Source organism: Hypanus sabinus, chromosome 10 (genome assembly GCF_030144855.1).
Source record: "Hypanus sabinus isolate sHypSab1 chromosome 10, sHypSab1.hap1, whole genome shotgun sequence".
Classification (NCBI taxonomy): domain Eukaryota; kingdom Metazoa; phylum Chordata; class Chondrichthyes; order Myliobatiformes; family Dasyatidae; genus Hypanus; species Hypanus sabinus.
In genome coordinates, this window is record NC_082715.1 from 108,678,125 (window position 1) to 108,702,400 (window position 24,276).

General features: G+C 38.5%; 1 protein-coding gene across 7 annotated transcripts in view; it reads left to right on the plus strand.

Moving 5' to 3' along the window:
• Positions 1-24,276, plus strand: part of LOC132400957 (WD repeat-containing protein 26) — a 143,650-nt gene that overhangs the window by 99,611 nt on the left and 19,763 nt on the right. For 3 of the 7 annotated variants that reach the window (XM_059982564.1, XM_059982566.1, XM_059982565.1), the window contains 3 exons: positions 915-1,060; positions 1,875-1,953; positions 21,765-21,894. In XM_059982564.1, coding sequence (XP_059838547.1) covers positions 915-1,060; positions 1,875-1,953; positions 21,765-21,894 — 355 coding nt within the window. Of the gene's footprint in view, positions 1-914; positions 1,061-1,874; positions 1,954-2,273; positions 2,325-11,114; positions 11,291-16,913; positions 17,027-21,764; positions 21,895-24,276 lie in introns of those variants that run through there. The other 4 variants (XR_009514441.1, XR_009514439.1, XR_009514440.1 and 1 more) reach the window with 4 other exon arrangements.

Below are 24,276 nucleotides of genomic sequence, written 5' to 3' on the forward strand. Positions count from 1 at the left end.
TAAAGAGTATTTCATTTCTTAAATTGTCTATAATTCCTCAGCTGTTCCCCTTGCTACTGAGTGGCCCTTTCACCACCGTTATCTTTATTGCCCCCATTAAAACTCCCACCATCCCCCAGGGGAGTGATATTGCCCATTTTGGGAACCACTGATCTAAATGCTTCTAAAAATGTTGTGATCGTATTTGACTCCATCACCACCTCTGGCAGCAAGTCTCAGATATCAGTCACTGTGTAAAGAAAATGACTTTCTCCTCAGTTTTGCTTAAAAACTCATTCCTTTTGTTTTTGATGCCACTGCCATGAGGAAAGCAATAACCATCTACTCCATCTGTGCCTCTCACAAACTTGTATATTTCTATTCGGTTACCTTCTCAGCTCCCTTTACACAAGCTTGTTCTGGTTCTTCCATAAAATCCAGGAATGTTCTTGTGAATTTCCTCTGCAGTTTGTCCAGTGCAACCACATCCTTCCTGTTGTGTGACAACCAGAATTGGTTAGTTGCAAATGATTGTTTTGGTTTATATTCTCTGTCTATGAAGTTAAGAATGCCATATGCTGCCTTCACTACCATATCATATCTACCTACATTGCTACCTAAGAAATTGGACTTGAACCCTGATATCCTTCCATTCATCAATTTCTTTAGGGTCTGTCTTCATTTTATCATATTTTGATGATAATACTTGGTCAAGTTGAATGTTGATTGAGGATAATTGGATAAGGTTTTAATGTTTTTCCAATGTTAAAAGTTTAATGGCAATCCACATTCATAAATAGTCATAGGGTTCTGATACTAGATAATTCCCACTGCACATTGGACATTGGTGCCTTTGGGGAAGGAATGGAATGGAAACAGAATTATACTATACAACCTTACAGAGGCTTTACTAATATCCTTTGTGTCTATACTAGGATTTGGAGGGAAATCTACTGGATTCATGGGAAGGTGTGCGAGTGCAGTGCCTCTGGTATCTAAATGACGGGAAAACAGTTCTTGCCTCAGATACCCATCAAAGGATACGAGGCTACAACTTTGAGGACCTGACAGATAGGAATATGTAAGCTGTTATGACCAGTTGTTCACATCATTTTTTGTGTGTTCAATCTATTCTGTCTGTTTTGAAAAAGTGGCTGGATATTAGTTAATGGAAAAGCATTGAAATTGAAGAGTTCCTAATTTGAAAATTACTTGACCTTGTAAATTTTAGAGAAGAACAAGTTCAGTTGGGGGTAATGAAAATGGCCTTCGTACTGCATTTAGGTGTTGGATGTGGTGGTCTAATCAATGTTTAGATTTAAGTTTATGTATACTGATAATATACTGACTTGCTTAATTTGAATTTTGAGTCCAGGAACTTGGGATAACCATTCCTCCTTAGATCATTTAATTTGCAGTTTGAGATGTGTACCAAATAGTGGGAATTCTAAGTTACTCTATATACACATCCACAGCTCTACTTTTACATAATTCTTTGACCTGTGTTAAAGTAATAATTTAGCTGATATTTGAAATTGGCAATAGTACTTCAAGACCAACTGTTGGGATTCTATTCCATCAAGTTGTAGAATCCTGACAACCTTCCAATCCAAATAACTTTAGTAGATGGAAAAAAAATGCTGAGCAGACTTGATAGGCTGAATGGCTTAATTCTGCTCCTGTATCTTTTGGTAAAATCCTTAATTCTCAAATAAAATAGTATGCACTTGCTTTCTTTATTAAGATGGAATATTTTTAAGATTTTCTTGACATTTATGGGAAGGATGAAGCATCCTGACTTGAGTATCTCCTCACTAATTCTGTTATGAGTGATAGGAGGGTAATTCCAGTGAATTGAAGTTGTTGTGTTTGATTCTTGTTTATTTTTATTGCAGAGTACAAGAGGATCATCCAATAATGTCGTTTACAGTTTCGAAGAATGGAAGGTTCGCCTTGTTAAATGTAGCAACTCAGGTATGTAAAGCAGAGAGGAATCATTTAGTTTTAGTGTGGAATATATTTCCTGTAATAACATTTTCATCAGGTTCGAGTGGCCAAGGACTTTACTCTCCACTATGTACTGTATCTATCATCATTTGCTAATGAAGTACAGTTCCACCTTGGCTAATTTCATAAATTGAGCTTTATACTGCACATTGAATTATCAGTAAAGCCTCCTGAACATTGTCCGTCTGCGTATGCAGCACCCATTGGACCTAATAACATAGCTGATAGAACCATTGCCTAACAGTGTCATGATTCAGGTTCTGATCTCTGGCTTTCACATTTTCCAGGTGCTGAAGTTTCTTCCCAGACATGCTGGCTGGTAATTTAATTTCCCACTGTAAGTTGCCCCTTATGTGTGTTACGGATTCAAGCAACAATAAATATATGAGTGAGGCAGGGTTTTGATAACAAACAAAACGTTAATTAAACACTGAAAACAACCCCCCCCCCCCCCAAAGTAAACAAATCACTAACGTAACCGGAAATCAGCTGCTGTGTGGCAGCTTAAACAGTTCTTAAAGCGATGTTGCAAAAACAGTTCTTCAAAGTAGTATTGCAAAAGTTAAAAATGCTTACAGTCCATTTAAGGGAGAGACTTTTTAAGACAATTTAAATTCTCTTTCTCGTCGTGTTGTTGCAGTTCCCAGTTGAACCACACTTTTCCCACGAAGAATTTACGAAGGTGAAATGAAACGGCTTAAAGGCACTGACCTTTCCTTTACAAAACTGTTCCCAATCCTTTCTGCTATTCACAGGGATTAACACAGGGACAGTCAACGAATTCCTTCCGAATGAGGATCAAACAAGGTCGAACCTGTTTCACCATCGAAATCCACTTTCCTCGATCTTTTAACTCCCAACCTCCGATCTTCACTCTCCACTGATTCTCAACTAGCAGTATTATAAAGAAACTGCTGGCAATGACCTTTTAAACTTTAGGCATTAAATAAAACTTCAACTTTCAACTAAACTGCGTGATAACATTAAATCACGCAGTGGCATGAAGTCAACATGGCAAATCCAGCCATGAACTGCCCCTCCTCACAGGGAGGGGTCCTCCTTTTATACCCTGTGTAAAAAAAAAACCTATCACATGACCTCTACTGGCGGGAAAATGATGTCACTCCACCATCACAAGACCATTACCTCAAGTCCAGTATAGCTTTAACACCTGTCATGTGACAAGTACATCACTGTCACGTCACGGGTACGTAACATATGTAGTTAAGTAATAGTATCTGGAGTGGGAGTTATTGGAAGTATGGGGATGAATAGGTGACTGGGAAAATTAGTGAGGCAGTTGGCGTTGCTCTGAGAAACGGCATAGTGAGAAATAGCCTTGTGTCATATGGAATGTGTGCTGACCATCAAGCACCCATTTAATGGTAATCTTGCTCTAATCCCATTTCTCCCCCCCCTCCCCCAGATTCTTCCACTTGCCCTTCTACTTTAGGCAATTAACATGGGCATTAAATCTACCAATCCACATGTCTTAAAGATTTGTGAGGAAACCCAAGAACTCAGCTAAACCCCTGCAGTCATAGGGAGAATGTGCAAACTCGACATGGCACCAGGTCATTGTAGAGATGCGATAGCAGCTCAACTATCTCTGCCACTGTGCTGCTCCAAATCCATACTTTTCCCCACCCCCTCATGGTTACCACCACCCTCTATTGTTTTCATATCTTGACTTGTCTTTCCCATCACTGTCAAGGTCACCTTTACAAATTCCATCTGCTATGAGCACCTCTGTTCAAAACCTTTCACCCAACCCTTATTTGCTGCTATTATTGGTTCCCCATTTCCAAGAAATGATTACCCTTACTTGCAAGTCCTTTCCTGCCCTTGATTAAGTTTACCCCTAGGGACCTTATCCTGATCTTTGCATCAACAGTTGAAAGCTTCCTAAACCTTTGCATATTGTCATAGCATTCTAGAAGTCTGTGACATATTTTGGTTATCCATCTCACCATCTTGCCTTGGTTAAAGTGCCTTACTATGGTTTGCCCATGTAAAACATTTAAATGGAAGCAAACTTGTTTTCTATTGAATTTTATTATTAAGTGAGCTGAAGATCAAGCAAAGTCTTTGGAGTTTATTAAAACATGAAATGAGTTTATACGGTGGTGTTAGAAAATTTGTGAACCCTGTAAAATTTTCTCTATCTCTGAATAAATATGACCTAAAATGTGATCAGATCTTCACACGTCCTAAACCTAGATAAAGATAACCCAATTAAACAAATAACACAAAAAATTATACTTGTTATTTATTGAAAAAAATGACCCAATATTACGTGTATTTGTTGGAAAAAGTATGTAAACCTTTGTGTTTAGTAACTGGTATGACCCCCTTGTACTGCAATAACTTCAACCAAACATTTCCGGTAGCTGTTGATCAATCCTGCACGTCGGCTTGGAGGAATTTTAAGCTATTCCTTCTTGTAAAACTACTTCAACTCTGTGATGTTGGTGGGCTTCCTTGCATGAACTGCTTGCTTTCCGGTCCTTCCACAGTATTTCTATAGGATTAAGATCAGGACTTGGACTTGGCCATTACAAAACATGAAAATTCTTCTGTTTTTAACCCTTCTTTGCTTGGCTGACTTGTGTGTTTAGGGTCGTTGTCTTGCTGCATGGCCCACTTTCTCTTGAGCTTCAGTTCACAGACGGATACCCTGACATTTTCCTGTAAAATTCGCTGATACAATTCAGAATTTGTAGTTCCATCAATAATATCAAGCTATCCTGGTCCTGAGACAGCAAAGCAGGCCCAAATCGTTACAGTGCCACGACCATGTTTCACAGATGGGATGAGGTTCTTGCACTGGAATAGTGTTTACTCTTTGCCAAACATAATACTTCTCATTTAAGCCAAAAAGTTCTATTTTGGACACATCTGTCCACAGAACATTCTTTGAATAGCCTTCTGGCTTACCCACGTAGTCTTTAGTAAACTTTAATCAGGCAGCAGTGTTCTTCTTTGAGAGTAGTGGCTTTCTCCTTGCAATCCTGCCATGCACACCTTTGTTGATCAGCATTTGTCTGATGGTAGTCTCATGAATGTTGACTTTAGCCAATGCAAAAGAGGCCTGTAGCTCCTTAGAAGTTCTCCTGGGGTTCTTTGTGACCTCCTGGAATATTACACGCCTTGCTTTTAGAATGATTTTTGTTGGTCAACCACTCCTGGAGAGAGTAACAGCAATGTTGAATTTCCTCCATTTGTCACCATCTGCATGACTGAATTAGTGGAGCCCGAACTCTATAAAAATGGTTTTGTATCCTTTTCCAACCTGGTGAGCATCAACAACTTTTTTTGAGATCCTCAGAAATCTCCTTTGATCAAGGCATGGCACACTTCCAAAGACCTGTGTGGTGAAGATCAGACTTCAATAGAGAAGACCTAGGTTTATATTCTTTAAATAAGGCAGTGCCTCCCACACTCACATCTGGTTGTCATCCCATTGATTGAAGCTCTTGACTCTTAATTTCCCCTTTAAATGAATTGATAATGCTAGACCTTTGCATACTTTTTTTTCCAACAAATACACGTAATATTGGATCATTTTTCTCTCTAAATAAGTGAACGAGTATAATGTTTTTTTCTGTTTATTTAATTGGGTTCTCTTTATCTAGTTTTAGGACTTATGTGATCAGATTTTCTCACTTCAGGTCATATTTATGCAGAAATTGAGAAAATTCTAAAGGGTTCACAAACTTTCTAGCACCACTGTAAGTACTTATAGGAGAAGGAATAATGTTGAAGTCAATTCTCAATATGATTAAAATTGTCAAATGGCAAAAAGAGAAATAATAACATTTTAAAATTATTTTATGCTGTATATTAACAAGATAAAGTCGTATTTAAATCTTCCAGAAATTTTGTATTTGTTCCCCGCCTTGAATTTGTAAGCTATGACTGAATATCCTACTGACTAGGAGTGAGTCTGGTAATTTTTATGATTTAAAAGCTGTAATGTTAAATATTCATAATAGTAGTTACTGATGCTTTAGCTGCCAGCATATATTTTGTATCTCAGCCCAATGGATCTATCTATCCCTGCAGATAAAGGTAGTGTAATGTTATTCAGTGGGCGGTGTACTTACATAACAATGAAATTTACATTTGGGAAATTTTCTATCAACACAGAATGGATGGTAAAACAGTAGAGATGGATCTGTTGTATTTTACTTTCAGCTGCTTTATTTAATTGATCAGTATTCTGGAAAAGGAAAGAATTTCAGAATCAAAATCAAGTCAAGTTAGTCAAAAAACAGCACAGTAATGCTTAGATTCTGTTGATTTTAAACACACCAAAGGTAGAATCCGTAAATATATAGGTATGAAGTTACTTCACTCCAGGCTTGGATGTCTGCAAGTTGTATTCAGAGCTATGGGTGCCATGGTAGCATAGCAGTTAGCTCACAATATTACAGGTCAGGGTGTGGAAGTTCAATTCCGGTGCATTCTGTAAAGAGTTGATACGTTCTCCCCATCACCGTGTGAGTTTCCTCTGGGTGATCTGATTTCTTCCCACAGTTCAAAGTCGTACCAGTTAGTAGGTTAATTGATCATTGTAAATTGTCCTGTGCTTAGGCTAGGATTAAATAGGTAGGTTGCTGGGCAGCGCAACTTATTAGGCCAGAAAGGCCTGTTCCACACTGCATCTCATAATAAATTAACATTTCACCTGCTTGTATTCAAAGCTAATTCTAGATTTCATCTTGAGCACACTGTAATATTCTGCATCCTGTTGTATGTCATGTACAGAAGTAGCTATGAGGAATTCTGATGTTTATTTTAAATTGTTTTAATAATGACCAGGTGGCATTTACCTAGCATTAGAATCCTTTCTCTAATTTGTTTCTTAGTCATTTAATTTATGTGCAATGTAATATATTTTTGTAGTTGAGCCTTTTCATTTCTTCCTCCTGGCTATTTGCTTGGTTGCTTTGATTTCTAGCACTGTAGGTGTTGAGTTCCACTTGCATTCCAGTGAAGTAGTGGTGGAGTGCAGTATTATGCATTGTCTTTTTTACATCTTACCTAAATAAAGATTCTGCTTCTTTGTTGCAGTTCTCGTTGCTCCCTAATAAGCACCATTAAAAGTTTGCTTGCCTCTGTTTTTCCTTTGATCTGTGGCTACTGCGTTTGATTAAAATTTACAGTCATAGAGCACAGAAAAAGGCCCTTTGGCCCACTTCTCTCATTTACAATTTGGTCCATAGCCTTTAATGCCTTGGCAATATGTATCAAATATTCTTGGTGTATCTACCTCCATCACCATTTCATTGTTCCAGATCGCAGTCACCTGGGTTGAAAAAAAAATCCTTAAATTCCCTTCTAACCTTTTTTTCTCTTCACCTTAAACCCATGTACTCTGGTTCTAGATATCTCAGTATGGGGAGAATATTTTAGGCCTTTGTCAGGTTCCCTCAGTCTCCTCTGTGCTGAAAACAAACCCAGCTTATCCTGTCTCTCCCCATAAATAAAATGTTCCATCATAAGAACATAAGAAATAGGAGCAACAGTAGGCCTTTTGACCCGTCGAGCCTGCTCTGCCATTCAATAAGACCCAGTAATGAAGACCAACATTCCATTTGCCTTTGTGATAGCCTGCTGCACATACAAACCGACCTTTTGTGATTCATGCACAAACACTCCCAAGTGCCTCTGCACGTCAGCATGCTGCAACATTTTTACCATTTAAATAATAATCTGCTCTTTCATTTTTTCTTCCAAAGTAGATGACCTCGCATTTACCAACATTGTACTCCATCTGCCAGAACCTTGCCCTATCTCACTTAATCTATCTATATTTCTCTGCAGACTCTCTGTATTTTCTACACAATTTGCATTTCCACTCAATTTAGTATCATCAGCAAACTTAGATACACTACACTCGGTTCCCTCTTCCAAATTGTTAATGTGAACAGTTACAGGCCCAGCACCAACCCCTGCTGCACACCGCTCACCATTGATTGCCAACCAGAAAAATGCTCATGTATCCCAACTCTGCTTTCTATGAGTTAACCAATCCTCTATCCATGCCAATACATCACCCCCAACTCTATGCATCCTTACCTTATGGTTAAGTCTTTTATGCGGCATCATGTCAAATGCCTTCTGGAAATCCAAGTAAATGACGTCCATCTGTTCCTCTCTATCCATTGCGCTCATTTTATCCTCAAATTACTCAAGTAAGTTTGTCAAACAAGACCTGCCTTTGCTGAATCCATGCTATGTCTGCCTGATGGGATCCAATTCTTTCCAGATGCCTCGCTATTTCTACTTTAGTGATAGCTTCAAGCATTTTCCCAACTACAGATGTTAAACTGACTGGCCTTTTGCCTACATCCCTTTTTGAATAGTGGTGTGACATTCACCATCTTCCAATCCTCTGGGATCTACCCAAAGTCCATAGAATTTTAGTAAATGATCACCAAAGCCTCTTCTGTATCTTCTGCCATCTCTTTCAGTACCCTGGGATGCATTTCATCAGGACCAGGAAACTTGTCTATCTTTAGGCCCACAAGTTTGCTCAGCACAATAGTGATAGCTATTGTATTGAAGTCCTCACCTCCCATCACGTCCATGACATCTCTCTTTGGCATGTGGACATGTCCTCCATCGTGAAGACCAAAACAATATAGTCATTCAAAGCCTCTGCCATTTCGTCATTACCCAATATAAATTCCCCCTTCTCGTCCTCCAAGGGACCTACATTCACTTCAGCCACTCTTTTCTGCATTATATAATTATAAAAATTTTACTATCCGTTTTTATATTCTGTGCTAGCTTATGTTCATAATCTAGCTTCCCTTTATTTATTGCTCACTTAGTGGTTCTTCGTTGCTTTTCAAAGTTTTCCTAATCTTCCAGTTTCCCACTACTCTTGGCAGCTTTGTATGCTCAAGCTTTTAGTTGATGCCTTTTATTTCCTTAGTTATCCAAGGCTGGCTCTCCCCACATTTACTGTCCTTGCTTTTAACTGGAATATACTTTTGTTGAGCACCATGAAAAATCTCTTTGAAAGTCTTCCACTGTTTCTCAACTACCCCACCATACAGTCTGTGTTCACAGTCTACAGTAGCAAGATCCTCCCTCAACCCATTGTAGTCTCCATTGTTTAGGCATTACACACTGGTTTTAGATCGAACTATTATGGTATCCTAATAAATTATGGCATCCTAGTAAATGTCCTGCATTTTGCAGTGCAGTCATGTCCTTCCTATCGTGTTAGACTGAACTGTACACATTCTGACCTAACCAAACTGATCCCTGTGGTATGCTATTAGTCACAAGTTTCCAATCACAAAAGCAATTCTCCACTATTTCTCACTTTCTCCTTTTACCAAGCCACTTCGAATCCAGTTTTTCATTTTGTCTTGGATCTAATGGTCTCTAACCTTTTAGGTCCTTTTATCATTGGTGTCACCGAGGTCAACAGCACTACCTTCATCACTTCAAAAAGTTCAAATCAAATTAATCCAAAAGATTTTCATCCACAAAGCCTTACTATCGCTAATCTACCTTTTCAAGTGTAGATTAAACCTTTCCCCAAGAATTTTGCGGGACAAACCCCTAACCCCTGCCATTCAGTTTAGACTCACTGGCCTGTAGCAACCTGACTGATCTTAGCTACCTTCATGAATAAAAGTACTGCAATAAACCTGTGGCAGCAAAGATTTTAAAACTCTGCCAGGTTCCCAATAATCTCTTTGCTTATCTCCCAAAGCAACCTGCAATATATCTCATAAGGCCTTGGGGAATTAGCCACCTTAATGCCCATTGATACATCTGATACATTTTATCTTTTAATGTTAACATGCTCAAGAATATACCTACCACCTCTTCAAATTCTGCAACCACCATGTGTTTCTCCTTATTGTATACAGATGAGAAGTAATTCATTCAAAACTTCACCCACATCCTCTGGCTCCATGTGCAATTCCCCTTTTGGTCTCTTTCTTTGGTTACCTTCTTGCTCCTAGTATATAGATAATACTTGGAAATTTCTTTAATCTCTGCCAGTGATACTTGTCTTCCATATTTGCTTTCCTAATTTCTATGAATGAATGTAATTCTGTGATTATGACTGTTTTGAGTAGAATGATAAAATAAACTTTTATCTGAAAAGAAGTTCTCATTCAAAATAGTGACATAGCATCAGCCATTCACTAATCAAACCTGGAACATCCATTGCAATATTAACCTGAGGTGACTGATTTTCCCAGCCTTAACTGCAAATTATTTTGGAAGTTTAATGAGGTGTATCAACATATCTTTGCTTCGACAGTAGCTGGCTAAAGGATTGTGAACTCAAAACCACAACCTAGCAGTGCATTTTGCCCTGTTTGTTTTCCTTTTGAGTTGACTACAGATGTTAGGATGATTGTATATGTGCCTGTTTCTCCTTTCCTTTGCCAATTGAGCATCATTACTCTCTGATTAAATGTTGGATGTTGATTACTGTGATATCACAGTCAAGCTATTTATGGACTGCCCACATCCCTCCACATCTTCACACATCTACTTCCAGTATGGTTTGCTGAATAAGAGGGTTGGTTTAATTACATTATCTTTAACTTATATAAGCTGGAGCCAACTCTATTCTTGTACCCAGACCTGATGTAAAATTCCATGTTGATCAAACCAGGGTTTCATCATTGCGTAGTGGTTTTTTTTTATGAACTTCTGTTTCCATTGTGATATATGGTGCTTTGCCTTGAGTTGGAGGTGCTATGATATATATTAGACATAGAAAATCAAGCTGAACTAAAAAAATACATTGGTAAAATCTACAGTATTGTGCATATTGTTCAGCTTAGCACATGGGATTTATCCATCGGTACTTGTTGACCTTAACTAGAATCATAGCATTTATTAACAAGACCAGTTGAATATTGATTTAAATGCATCGTAAGCTGTGTAGAAATGGTTAATTAGGATTGGGTCTTGATGTTTTCCGATTTTGTTAACTGCATTCAATGCAGTGAAAGAAGCTCTCTTTTCACTTTTAGTGAAGCTGAGTAGATTAATGGGGAGGGGTGCATTTATCACTTGATGGCAGCTTTGTGTTTTTTTTTGTCTTTTTTATGTGCTTTTCCTTCAACCTCTACTGCAAGATCTCTCCGTTATATCTACCTGCAAGTACATTGATCTGTCTGGGATACCTGGAGAAGCAGTCAACTATTTGGAATTGAATTTTTAACAAGACTCATATGTTTCCCTCTGCATGATGAAATATAACTGAAGACCATGGTTGATGAAGAGAAAAGACAGGAGAAGTCGATTCACTTGAGTGAGTAAAGTCTACACAAAACAGCCCAAACTGATTTAAGATTGTACTGCTTTTGACACTAAGTGGTGATGGTGACTTAGAGCCCTGGTTCAACTTCCTCTAAGGCCTTCTTAATGATGGAAAGAACACTATCACTTTAATCAGCTTTTTTTAAAGCTCATTGTGTTAAGGTTGAGGAACTGATTTTGGGTCAATGCAGAGCTTAGTAGAGAACTTTGCTCTACTAAAAGCAAACTTGGCTTGGTCATTGTGTCATTTGTGAAGTTGGGTTGCAGACTTTTAAGTGGATGGACAGGGTTCTAAATCTGTTACCTTAGGCCTGAATGAAAACCTTTTGACCTTGGATAATGGCTCTGATTGCATGTTGCTTTGTCCTTAACTACATGGAGACTTCTGTATAGACCAATCATCAGAGAAGATCAGAACAATGATAAATCTACATGTTGACAATGGCAAAACAGATCCAACCAAGCTTCAGAATACTGACTCAATTCGTCATAGTTTAAATGAAGTGGCTCTCTTAAAAAATCAACTATCACCTCTGCTGTTCCTCTACACCTTGATTTTTTTCCCTGCTACGGGAAAATGTCTTTAGCTATTCACCATAATCCTTTTGCATTCAGGATCTTTGGCTGTTATGGTAACAGGGTTCATCATCTGTGAGTATTTGGATTCTGTTACTATGAGCTGATTTCTTCATCTCTGCGCTTTGATTTTAAACACAAAGCCTGAAAAAGATGTTCATGTTTATTTGTAAGAATGTAATCAACGTACAGCTTTGATCCACAAAATAGAGAGAGATTATCGGTGACTCTTACTAAAAAGTACAATCTCCAGTGTGCCATCTGTTCAAATGTTACCAACTCCTGGACATAGTGAAGTTGGAGGAAGAAAATCTATATGAAAGAAGCTGAATGAAATAGTGGAAGATCTCTGCAAATACTTGGTTTAACCAGCGACAACTTGCAGAACAAGAGACACTGTATAAATGATCAGGAATTGAGAATACAGTACATACTGCTATGTAATATAGGTATTGAAATACCATGGAATGATGGCAATTTGGGAAATTGCCTTCAGGAACATATGATTTAAAGCAAACAATGCAATTTCCTAGAGTTGGTGTTGAAACCAATTTACTAGAAATGTTCTTTTATTCTGATTAGAGTATTTTTATTGTTTAGAAGCATGGGATTCCCACATACTCCAGTACTTTGACTCTGACATTTGTACTGCAATTATTAACCCATAATATTTTAAATCTTAAATCCTGGCAAAGTTTTCTTGGGTATCATTGGATTAATCTGATTGAGAAGTGCTTTGTAATCTTCAAGGTTAGATGTCTTATCTCATTCCCTAAACATATTACCACATTGCTGATGCTTGCTGAGCTTGAGTTGAAGTCCACCTGGATCTTCAGCACCAAAATAAAGTTATTTCAGCAATGACCTCGGCTCAAAAGAACAAGAAAAGCTGTGTGTGAAGATGAGAAACAAAGTGATTAAAATTAGTGAGAGATTTCATTTCAGGTCTCTAACAGCAAGAACAATGGAGAGAAAATTAATCTAAAGGGAAAATAGTGTTATGAGGAATTTTAGTCTCAATTTAACTGGGCAAATCAAAGTAGTCAATCTATGAAGGATCAGATCGTAATACCTGTTCAGATAGTGTTCTGCAGCTGTTTACGAACCAGCTGGGGTATTCGTTTTATCTTGTGCATTAAGAAAAACAATTATTTTCACAGTAGGATGAGATTTGTTGAAAGAGAATGGTTACTCTCTATCGGCTTTTCAAATTTAAGTGATGTCCCACATCAGAAACTTGTCTTGAACGAACCAGTTAGTGTATAATTTTACCCTTGTAGGGCAACAGAATTATGGTCACAGTGATTTCACAAGCATGTATATTTGAGTCTGCAGTTCCTTCAGATTTGTATTTACAATAATTTACATCAGGTGAAGCTCACTCTTAATCATCTTCATGCTGAATAGAAGGTTCAGCAGAGAATCATGAATACAGAACACTATTTATGGCAGGTACTTATTTTTCTATGCTTTACAACAAAGTCTATGCTTGTTACTTCCTTTTTTCAGGTGCTGGTGAATCCTCATGTTGATCACATTAATAACTTGCACCCGTAATTCAATTACAGGAGGGGTAGGACATTGTCCTTCCAGCCCAGGCATGGGCAAACTACGGCCCACGGGCCATATGCGGCCTGTTAAGCTTTTTAATCCGGCCCACAGAACTTGATGAAATAATATTAATAAACCTTGTTAACGTTTTCTCCCCGCAAATCTGGCGTTTTCCCAATAGATGACGCACTCTATATACATTGACCTTTGTTGAGGAGCAGCGTATTACTCAACATTTGCGCTTTACTTTGTGACCCTGTGGTGACCCATTTCCTGGCACATCCGAACCGGCTCACAATTAGCCAGCGTTCCGGCTAAGAGAGATCGCCTGCGGGGATTTGCGAGCACAGAGCTCCGCATACCGGCGCGCTCTCCCTGCTTTGTCATTGTGCGGGTCGTTGTTGAGTTTTGGCACGGAGACAATTGAATAAGAAGGAGCAGGACAAGTAGACCTGCATCTCCTGTCTTTATTTTGAAATAAAGACAGTCAGGAGGAGAGTGATGATGATAATATCTTGAAGGATAACAGAATTTTCAGTGCTTTAAAATAATAACTGTTACTATTAAAAAAGCTGTATTTTATTAATTTAATTTTCAGTGTTTTAAAAGTCATTTCAATAAATAGCTAAATACCATGGGACTTCAAAGACAGATATTTTGTTGTAATGCATTTGTTCATTTTCAATTGAAATTAAAGCACATGTTTTCTACATATCCCATGATATTTTATTTTCTCTTATGAGGTGTATTACCAAAACACTCCGTCCATCTGCTCCTGGTCCGGCCCCCCTGTCAAATTTTAGAACCCTTTGTGGCCTCAAGTCAAAAAGTTTGCCCACCCCTGTTCTAGCCTGCCTCTGACCTTGTCACCCTTCCTTTTTATCATTTGTATTTTCTAACTGTTGACTTATTACCAGATGCATTCATTACTACACTAAAATCAATTTGTTGAAGACTTAAAAAGATAATCCATTCAATACAGTGAAGACATTAACAACCCTTCTGGTTTACTTTTCAAGGACCTCGACTGATCAGGCACAACTATCCCCCTTTATTTGGGTAATGGTTATTTTTACCTTTTGATTATCTGCTTATTCTTCACCAATTGGGCAATGTCTCTACAGTAATGGACCCTTATTTATGGAAGCAAACATGAAACCAAAAAGGCAACATAGGTTTTATAATTGAAAACTCTGGGAATATGTGTAAATACCATCAAATATTTTCATTAACAAATCATTTGTTACGAAGGATAGATGAGTTGTAAATGATTTGGCCAGGTTGTCAGCCTTGACTTATATTTTTACACTAGGTTTAAAAGGCATGTTGAATAAGATGTGTTGGAAAACTAGATGTAAAGATTTTCCAGTGGGTAAGCAATGACAGAGATTTTAAATTGGTTTATTATTGGAACATGCTATCAAGATGCAATGAAAACTTTTAGTTTGCATGCCATCCAAACAGTCCATTCCATACATAAGCTCATCATTTTCAACAATATACCTTTAATTGCCTTTTTTTTTAAACTGTTAATTTTGTCAGGACTGAGAGAGTCAAAATCAGTGTTTCAAATCTTGGAGCTGTGACTCAGTTTGAAATTGCATAGCTAAGAAATGGAATTGCAAAAATAAAATACAGTGGATTCCAGCTAGTTAAGTAAGCATCTGTTAATCACGGCAGCCACTTATTTGGGACAGCTCTTAAAGAACAAAAACTAATTGAAACAACAGCCGGGATTCCCTTTGTTTAGGACACTATACTGCTTAATTGAGACAAGAGACTGAGTAGTTTCTAACTAGCATCGGTCACACGGACTTTGTGGCGATTACACACTACACTGCACTTGGAGCGAACAGATTTTAGAGTCCTTTGCATGTGCTTGTGTTTTTAAAAAAAAAATACACAGTGATTTTTGTCACTGGTAGTTGGTGAGAAATAAGCAGTACAACAATTTAGAATTTTTTTATTTTCTGTGGTTTAAAGCATTCTGACTTGGTGATGCGAGAAACAGCCAAGAGTGAAATGAAACATTTCACCACTTCAGCAGGTTAGGAATGAAGATTTGGAGGTTGCAGTTGCGGAGAGCAATGTATGAAGGCAGTCCATTATCTGTAGTAGGTGTCTGCGCTAATTTTGTTCATTTACAGGCAATCAAAGAACACAACAGTGTGTTGGTAATGGCAATATTCATTGTGTCTGTGGTTGATAGTGGAAAAATGTGTGGGAGAGTTGTGGAAAAGCTGTTGAAGTGGGGCTCTGCACTCTCATGACTTCAGAAGTCTAGGCCCAGTGGTACAAGTAGTTGTCTCATACTAGGGTCTTCCTTGGTTGCAGTGGACAATTATAACCTCTTCTGTAACTTACCATGCCCTTCACTCTCCACAAAGTGTTGTAGAACCACCTTCTTGGCTTTTGGATCTCACTGTTGATCTCATCCACCCAGATAAAACCGTGTATTACAATATAGTCATTTAAAAATTAAGTTAACAGACAAGGGAAAAAAAAGTCCAGGAGCAGATGAATCTTTCTTGAGCTGGTAGACACCAACTAACTAGATATTAAAGGGCCCCAGCTATTCACAAGTCATATCAGCAATTTGTTTCTAGGGACTAAGCATAAAATTTCCAAGTCTACTGAATACAAGAATCTAAAGAAATGTAAATAGTGATGGGAATATAAAATGGTTTCAAGAAGGTATAGATGGTAGACAGGGCATGAGTGGGCAGCTTGGCAAATAGAATAGACTTGAAAAAGTGAGGTTACCCTCTATGTTAAGAAAACAAATGCCATTTTTTAAATGGTGAGAGATTGGGAATTGTTATTATTCAGAGAGATCCTGGTGTCCTTATACTGTACACAGCTCACTGCAAGATAACATGTAAGAGCAGTAAGCAGTTAGGAAGCCAAGTGATCATTACGCTGAGAGGATTGGAATACAAATATCTTGCTACAGTAATATAGAACCCTGGTGAGACAGCACCTGGTGTATCGTGCAGTTTTGATCTGCCTGGCTTTAAAAAAAAAAGTACAGTAGATGGTTCCAGGAATAGTGAGTCTGTCACATGAAGAGAATTTGAGTAAACTAGGCCTTGTTTCTCTAGAGTTTGGAAGAATAAGTGGTTTTCTCGCTGAAACGTATCCTCTAGCATTTTGTGTGTTACTCAAAATTCTTAGAGGACCTGTCAAGGTTTCTCTGGCTGAAATGTCCAGATCTGTATGTCACCATTTCAAAAGAAGGGATAGGTCATTTAGGATAAGTGAGGGAATATGTTTTCACTCAAGAGAATGGTGAATCTTAGAGAATTTTTATTCCAGATGGCCTGTGGAAGCTTGCACTCAAATTTCAGGTTTATAGATTTGGATACTAGAAGGATTGAGGGATACAATAGGAAGTGGATTTAAGGTTGAAGACCTGCCATGATCTTTATGAATTGTGGAGTAAGCTTAAGGTGTCAAAAGCTCCTCATTCTTATATTTTGCTTTCATAGGTTAACTGGGAAAGAATGCGGATGATGGAGCATAATTTGGGAAAACAAGGTCACTGATTCTGACATACAAAAAAGAACAAACATTTAAATGTTTGCTAAATTTGTTTTATGGAAACTGAATGGGAATGCAGAAACATTTCTGGAAAATAGTGATATCTTTGCTTTACTGTAAGTTGGAGCACTATATTAAGCCTTGAAGCATTGAACAGGACTTTGGTGTGAGCATACATCTACTACTTTACGATGTTTAGATGGGAAAATGAAGTTGATGTTAAAATCAGATTAGCCATGATATTAAATGACAGACAAAGTTTGTGAGAGGCAGTGCATGCTGTGGGAATGCAGTGCAGGTTTGCTAGGTCGATCAAGGATCAACTTTATTTGTCATTTACACGTCCGTTTATTAGGAATTTGCTGTGATATATTGGCACGTCAGACAACAAAAAATAGCATTGAACAATTATAAAGATTTGTATAAAAATAAAGTTAGAAGTTAATGTACGGATATGGAATGAAATGTGCATAAATACGTAAATACCAGCAGGTATTTACAATGTAAACAACATTATAAAAAGTGATTTAACACATTTGTAGTACTGTACAGTGACTAGATGACCACGTTAACTGCCTAGGGGAAGAAACTTCTAAAAAGCGTGAAGTTTTTGTTTCAATAACAGAAGGGAGCTTTTGGAAAAGGCAGTTTGCCAGGTGGTTTCCTGCCCACTTCTTTGTCCTGGACGCATGCAAGTCCTGCAGTAATGGTAGGCTGCAGTCTTTTCTGCTGACTTGACAGTTCACTGTAGTTTTTTTTATATATTGCAAGAAGATGCTACACCAAACCAGACTGTAATGCCTGGTGTGAGAATGTTCTGGGGAAGATGGAATTTTACCAACTGGCACAAGATGTACATCCTTTACTGAGACTTTTTGTTAATGAAGGAGATATAGTTCTGCCATATGAGATCCTAAAAATAATGATGCTGAGGAACCTGAATGTTGAAACATTGTTGATGATCAGTGGGTGGAAAGGAGACTCACTTCTCCTGAAATTGATATGCATCTCTTTGGTTTTGAGGGCATTCAGCTCCAAGTTGTTGTGATTGCACCAGGACACTAGCTTGTTTAGTCTCTGGTGGTACTTGAAATGTGTCATCTCTGGTGATAACAGTGGTGTTGTCCACAAACTTTACCAGGCTAACTGATGGATCACTAGAGGCACAGTCATTAGTGTATAGAGAAAATAGGAGAAGGCAGAGAATGCACCCTTGTGCATCAGTGCTGGCTCAGCAGGATGGGATATATACTTGCCTAGTCTCGCATACTGCCTCCTGTCAGAGAGGAAGTATCTGATCCACCTGCAGATGGAACCTGGCATGTTGAATTTGGAGCGTTTCTCTTGCTCAGGAATGACAGTTTTGAAGGCTGAACTGAAATCAGCAAGGAGAATCCTATCAAATGTACCAAGAGAGTCAATATGCTGTAGTATGAAGTCTAGACTGATGTTAACTGCGTCATCTGCAGGTCTTTTGGCTCGACAGGTGAGTGAACTGCAGTGAATATATAAAATTTTAAGTTATGAATTTGTGAAATGACATGACCAGCCTTTGAAAAGTCTTCATTATGACTGTTGAGAGTGCAGCTGGCCTGTAGTCATTGATTCCACTGATCTTTGTTTTGTTTTAGGACTGGAATAATAATTGATTTCTTAAAACCTGCTGGAACAGTGCGTAATTTAATAGCCTAATTGAAAATGTTTGTGAAAACCATAGACAGTGGGTTAGTGCACTGTTTAAGGATGGCTGGGAGAGAGAGTCATAGCCAACAGCCGCCTTGATATTTTCGTCCCCTGAACGGCGTTTTCACCTCCTCTTCCTTGACAACAAAGGGTGTGGGGCAGTGGCGATGGTGTGGTTGAAAGGGCCTGAGAAGGTGATCTTTGAATGTGATCTGAGAGTCAAATCTGTAGGTAAAAACACAAAATGCTGGCAGAATTCAGCAAGCCAGACAGCATCTATGGGAGGAGGTAGTGACTACGTTTCAGGCCAAAACCCTTCATCAGGAATTAAGTCCCATGTTACTTGACTCCTGATGAAGGGTTTTGGCCTGAAACGTCATCACTACCTCCTCCCGTAGATGCTGTCTGGCTTGCTGAGTTCTGCCAGCATTTTGTGTTTTGATTTCCAGCATCTGCAGATTCACTCGTGTTGCTGTCAAATCTGTAGAAATTGTTTAACTGGGTTGGAAGAAGGGTGTCATCAAGGCAGGGGGTGCCTTTTTTTTTGCAGTTGATAATGGACTGAAAGCATTTCCAGACTGAAGAACATTTGGTCTTTATGAGTATTATATTACAAGGAAAATAATCATTCTAACTATACCTAGTGGCTCATGAAGAGTAAAATATCACATGTCTTGACACAACAGAAATTACTTCTATTTGATATAGAAAATGTCCCATAATGTACATACATAACCTTTAATTTCTTGATCTTACAATATTTATTTATCTTCTTAAATATGTATTGATCTGATTTCCACCGCTCTCTGTGGCAAACAATTCTGGGATTCGCTACTTTCGGTGTGCAGACATTTCTATGCATCTTAGTTTTAAGTAACCTCCATTATTCTTGACTCTCCAATTCATGGAAGCATCTCAAATCTATCCTTTCAACCACTGTCTCTGCCCCCCACCCCTTTACGAATTTATGTGTTTGAATAAGGTCTTCATTCTTCTGAACTCCAAGGAATACAAAATTAAATTATCTAAACCTCTAATCCCAGAAGATAGTGTGGTAAACCTCCTTTAAAGTACCTCCAGTGCTACAAAACCCGCTAACATCTTACAGAACTGTGACAAAGGCTCTTTATCTTAAACTCCAATTCCTTTACAGTAAAGGTCAACATGCCATTTGCTCTTTTAACTACTTGTTGGAAACTTGCATCTCCTTGTCTTTTCAATGTCATTCTCCGCTGTTACACCCCTCCACTCTGAAAAGCACACATTTATTCCAATTCTCAGTTTCCTATGTGATATCTAGCTTTCAATCCAGGTATATGAATTTCCTCTAATACCTTGGGCTCTCAATTTATGTACCAGTTTCTTGTGTTCAAAGCAACAAACACAAAATGTTGAAGCAAAAAAATAGGCTGAGATTCTTCTTTTTCAAAAAGTAAATTTATCATCAAAGTATGTGTATGTTACCATATATTACCTTGAGATTTATTTTAGACACTCCTGTACATAGCATCACTTTATGGACACAATCAAAATCTTTATGTAAGCTATCTTATGTATTTTATCGTGTTTTTTAATTATTGTGGTCTTTTGTGCTGCATCGGAGCAGGAGTAACAATTATTTAATTCTTTACACTTGTGTACTGGAAATTACATTAAGCAATCTTGAATCTTGATTTTCTTGCAGGTATTTACAGGGGGAAAATACAGTAGAATTTTACAGGAAACTACATAAAGACTGATAAACACTACTGTGCAAAAGAAAACAAACGGTGCAAATAAAAATATTGTAACTTATGTTGTAAAGAGTCCCTGAAAGTGAGTCAGTACATTGTAGACTCAGTTCAGAATAGTGGTTGTAGGGTATCAGCTCTTCCTGATTCTGGTGTGTAGGACCTAAGGCTTCTAGGAGGCTACATAATGGTAGTTAGTGTGAAAAGGACATAGTTTGAATGGAGATCTTTGGAAATGGATGCTGCTGTCTTGGCAGTGCTCCATGTAAATGTACTCAGTGGTGGGAGGGCTTCACTTTTGATTGGACTGTATCTACCATTCTCTGTAGCCTTTTCTGTTCTTGGGCATTGGTGTTTCCATTGGCCATGATGCAACCATTTAGGATACTCTCCACTGTTTGTCAAAGTTTCTGGTTACATGCTGAATCTGCTAAGAAAGCACTTTGTCAAATGCCTTTTGGAAATCTAAACACAGTATATCAACAGGTTTTCCTCCATCGCATTTTAAAAGAATTTGAGCAAATTTGTCTTCATGATTTGCCTTTCATAAAACCAATGAGCTAGTTTTGATGAAATTCAGCATACCTAAACGATTGTTTTCTGTTTGATTATTGATCCTAGCTGATTAATTTACAGGAAGAAGTTAGGTGGGTTAAGACTTTATTCCTTGGAGCATAGAAGGCTGAGAGGTGACCTTTATGGAAGCACATAAAATCATGAGAGACATAGATAGGGTGAATGCACTCAGTCATTTTCCTGGGAGGGAGAATAAAAACTAGAGAGCACAAGCTTAAGACGAGAAGATTTGAAAGGAATCTCGGAGGCAACTTCACACAGAGGGTGTGCATTTATGGGAAGAGCTGCCAGAGAAAGTGATTGAGGCAAGTACAAATACAATCAAAAAATATTTAGATAAGTATGTGGCTAGGTGGGGTTTAGAGGAAATGTGGCAAATGGGACCATATCAGTGGGTATCAAGGCTGGCATGGATAAGTTGATCGGAAAAGCCAATTTCCATGCTGTGTTGTTGTATGACTATAACAATAGAAAGCACTCAGACCAGTGATACTAAGTGGTATTGTCCAAACTTTTAAAGTCCGATATAATGGTTGTGTTTAGCCTTGTGCCAATGTTGTAAATGCAATATAATTTTAAGAGTTGGAAAATACACAGAAGGATCAAATGAATCTTCTATCAAACATAATGACAAAGCGCAATTCCATTTCTTGTATCTTTGTTATTTCTAATTATTGCTCGACATCGAAGTGTCACCCATTCCTAAGCGCCACAATATTTAAATATTAAACATTTTTTAAAAATGTTATATGGGAAATGCAGTACATTAGAAAGACATCTTCAACTTTAGTATAATTTTTTTTCTTTCAGGGAGTTCATCTATGGGACTTGCAGGATCGTGTTTTAGTGAGAAAGTATCAAGGGGTGACACAAGGATTTTACACAATTCATTCATGTTTTGGAGGCAACAATGAAGACTTTATAGCCAGTGGCAGTGAAGGTAAGAATGTGGGTTGCTGATGATTATAGGCTTCTACAGCACAAATGGTAGCCTTACAAGCGAGCATGCAATTTTGAAGCAAGAGTAGACCGTGTGGCAGCTCATGCCTCCTCTGCCATTACATAAGGTCTCAGCTCTTGTTCTAACATCAATTCCACATTCATGTCCAACTACACTATTCATTCCCACTTTCACTTTCATTCCCTTATTAAGAACATGTGTATCTTTGCCTTTAAAATATTAAGGCTGTTTCCATCACCTTTGAGGAAGAGTTCCAAAGACTCCCCTTATAGAGGCATAGAAAAGTAGTCTGTGCTGAGCCATTTAAACTGTCAACACCAATCAACATGCACCAGAAACATAGCCCTCCATACCTCTGCCATCCATGTACCCATCCAGACAACTTTTAAACATTGAAATCAAGCTTGCATGCACCGTGTGCTGGCAGCTCATTCCACACACTCACTTCCCTCTGAATGAAGAAGTTTCCCCTCATGTTCCCCTTAAATTTTCACCTTTCACCCTTTGCCCATGACTTCTAGTTGTAGTCCCACCCAATCTCAGTGGTAAAAGCCTGCTTGCATTTATCCAATCTATACCCCCTCATGATCTTGTATACCTTTATAGAAACATAGAATAGAAAACCTACAGCACAATACAGGCCCTTCAGCCCATGAAGCTGTGCCGAACATGTCCCTTACCTTAGAAATTATCTAAGGTTACCCATAGCCCTCTATTTTTCTGAGCTCTGTGTACCTGTCCAGGAGTCTCTTAAAATACCCTATCATATCCGCCTCCACCACTGTTGCCGGCAGCCCATTCCATGCACTCACCATTCTCTGCTTTAAAAAAAAAACAACTTACCCTGATATCTCCTCTACCTACTTCCAAGCACCTTAAAACTATGCCCTCTCATGCTAGCCATTGTAGCCCTAGGAAAAAGCCTCTGACTCTCCACGCGATCATAACTCTCATCATCTTATACACCTCTATCAGGTCACCTTTCATCCTCCATTGCTCCAAGGAAAAAAGGCTTGATTTCACTCAACCTATTCTCTTAAAGCATATTCCCCAATCCAGGCAACATCCTTGTAAATCTCCTCTGCACCCTTTCTGTGGTTTCCACATCCTTCCTATAGTGAGGTGACCAGAACTGAGCACAGTACATCTCCCAATCTCTCAATCCTCTACATTTCAAGGAATAAATTTGTAACCTATTCAACCTTTTCTTATAAAATCAGGTCCGCCAGACCCTGCAACATCCTTATAAACTTTCTCTGTACACTTCCAACTTCATTTATATCTTTCCTGTAGATAGGTGACCAAAACTGCGCACAATGCTCCAAATTAGGCTTCACCAACATCTTGTACAACTTCAACATAACATACTACTTCCTATATTCAGTACATTGATTTATGAAGGCCAATGTGCCAAAAGCTTTCTTTACAACCACATCTACTTGTGCCACCACTTTAATTATGAACCTGTATTCCCAGATCCCTTTGTTCTACTGCACTCCTCAGTGCCCTACCGTTCACTGTGTAAGACCTACCCAGGTTGGTCCTAACGAAGTGCAACACCTCGTGCTTGTCTGCATTAAATTCCATCTGCCATTTTTCGGCCCATTTTTCCAGCTGATCCAAATCTCACTCCACTATAACCTTCCTCACTGCCCACTACACCTCCAATCTTGGAGTCATACACAAATTTTCTGATCCGGTTAACCACATTATTTTCTAGGTTGCTGTTATAGATGACAAACAACAACAGATCCAGTACCAAGGCCTCCAATCAGAGAGGCAACCATCGACTACCACTCTGTCTTCTCCCACAAAGCCAATGTTTAGTCCAGTTTACTAGCTTATCTTGAATGCCAAGCAACTGAACCTTTCTGACCAACCTCCTATGCAGCACCTTCTCAAATGCCTTACTAAAGTCCATGTAGACAATATCCACTGTCTTGCCTTCATCAACTTTCCAAGTAATTTCCTCAAAAAAACTATAATATTGTTTAGATATGACCTACCATGCACAAAGCCATGCTAACTATCCTTAATCAGTCCATGTTTATTCAAATACTTAGATATCTGATCTCTCAGAATGCCTTCCAATAACTTTCCCACAACTGATGTCAGGCTCACTGCCCGATAATTTCCTGGTTTATTTTTAGAACCGCCTTGAACAACAGAACAACATTGGCTATCCTCCAGTCCTCTGGTACCTCATCTGTTGCTAAGGCTGATTTAGATAACTCCGCTAGGGCCCCAGCAATTTCTGCACTTGCCTCCTGCAGGGTCTGAGAGAATACCTTGTCAGCCCCTGGGGATTTTTCCATCCTAATTTGCCTCAGGACAGCAAACACCTCTTCCTCTGCAATCTGC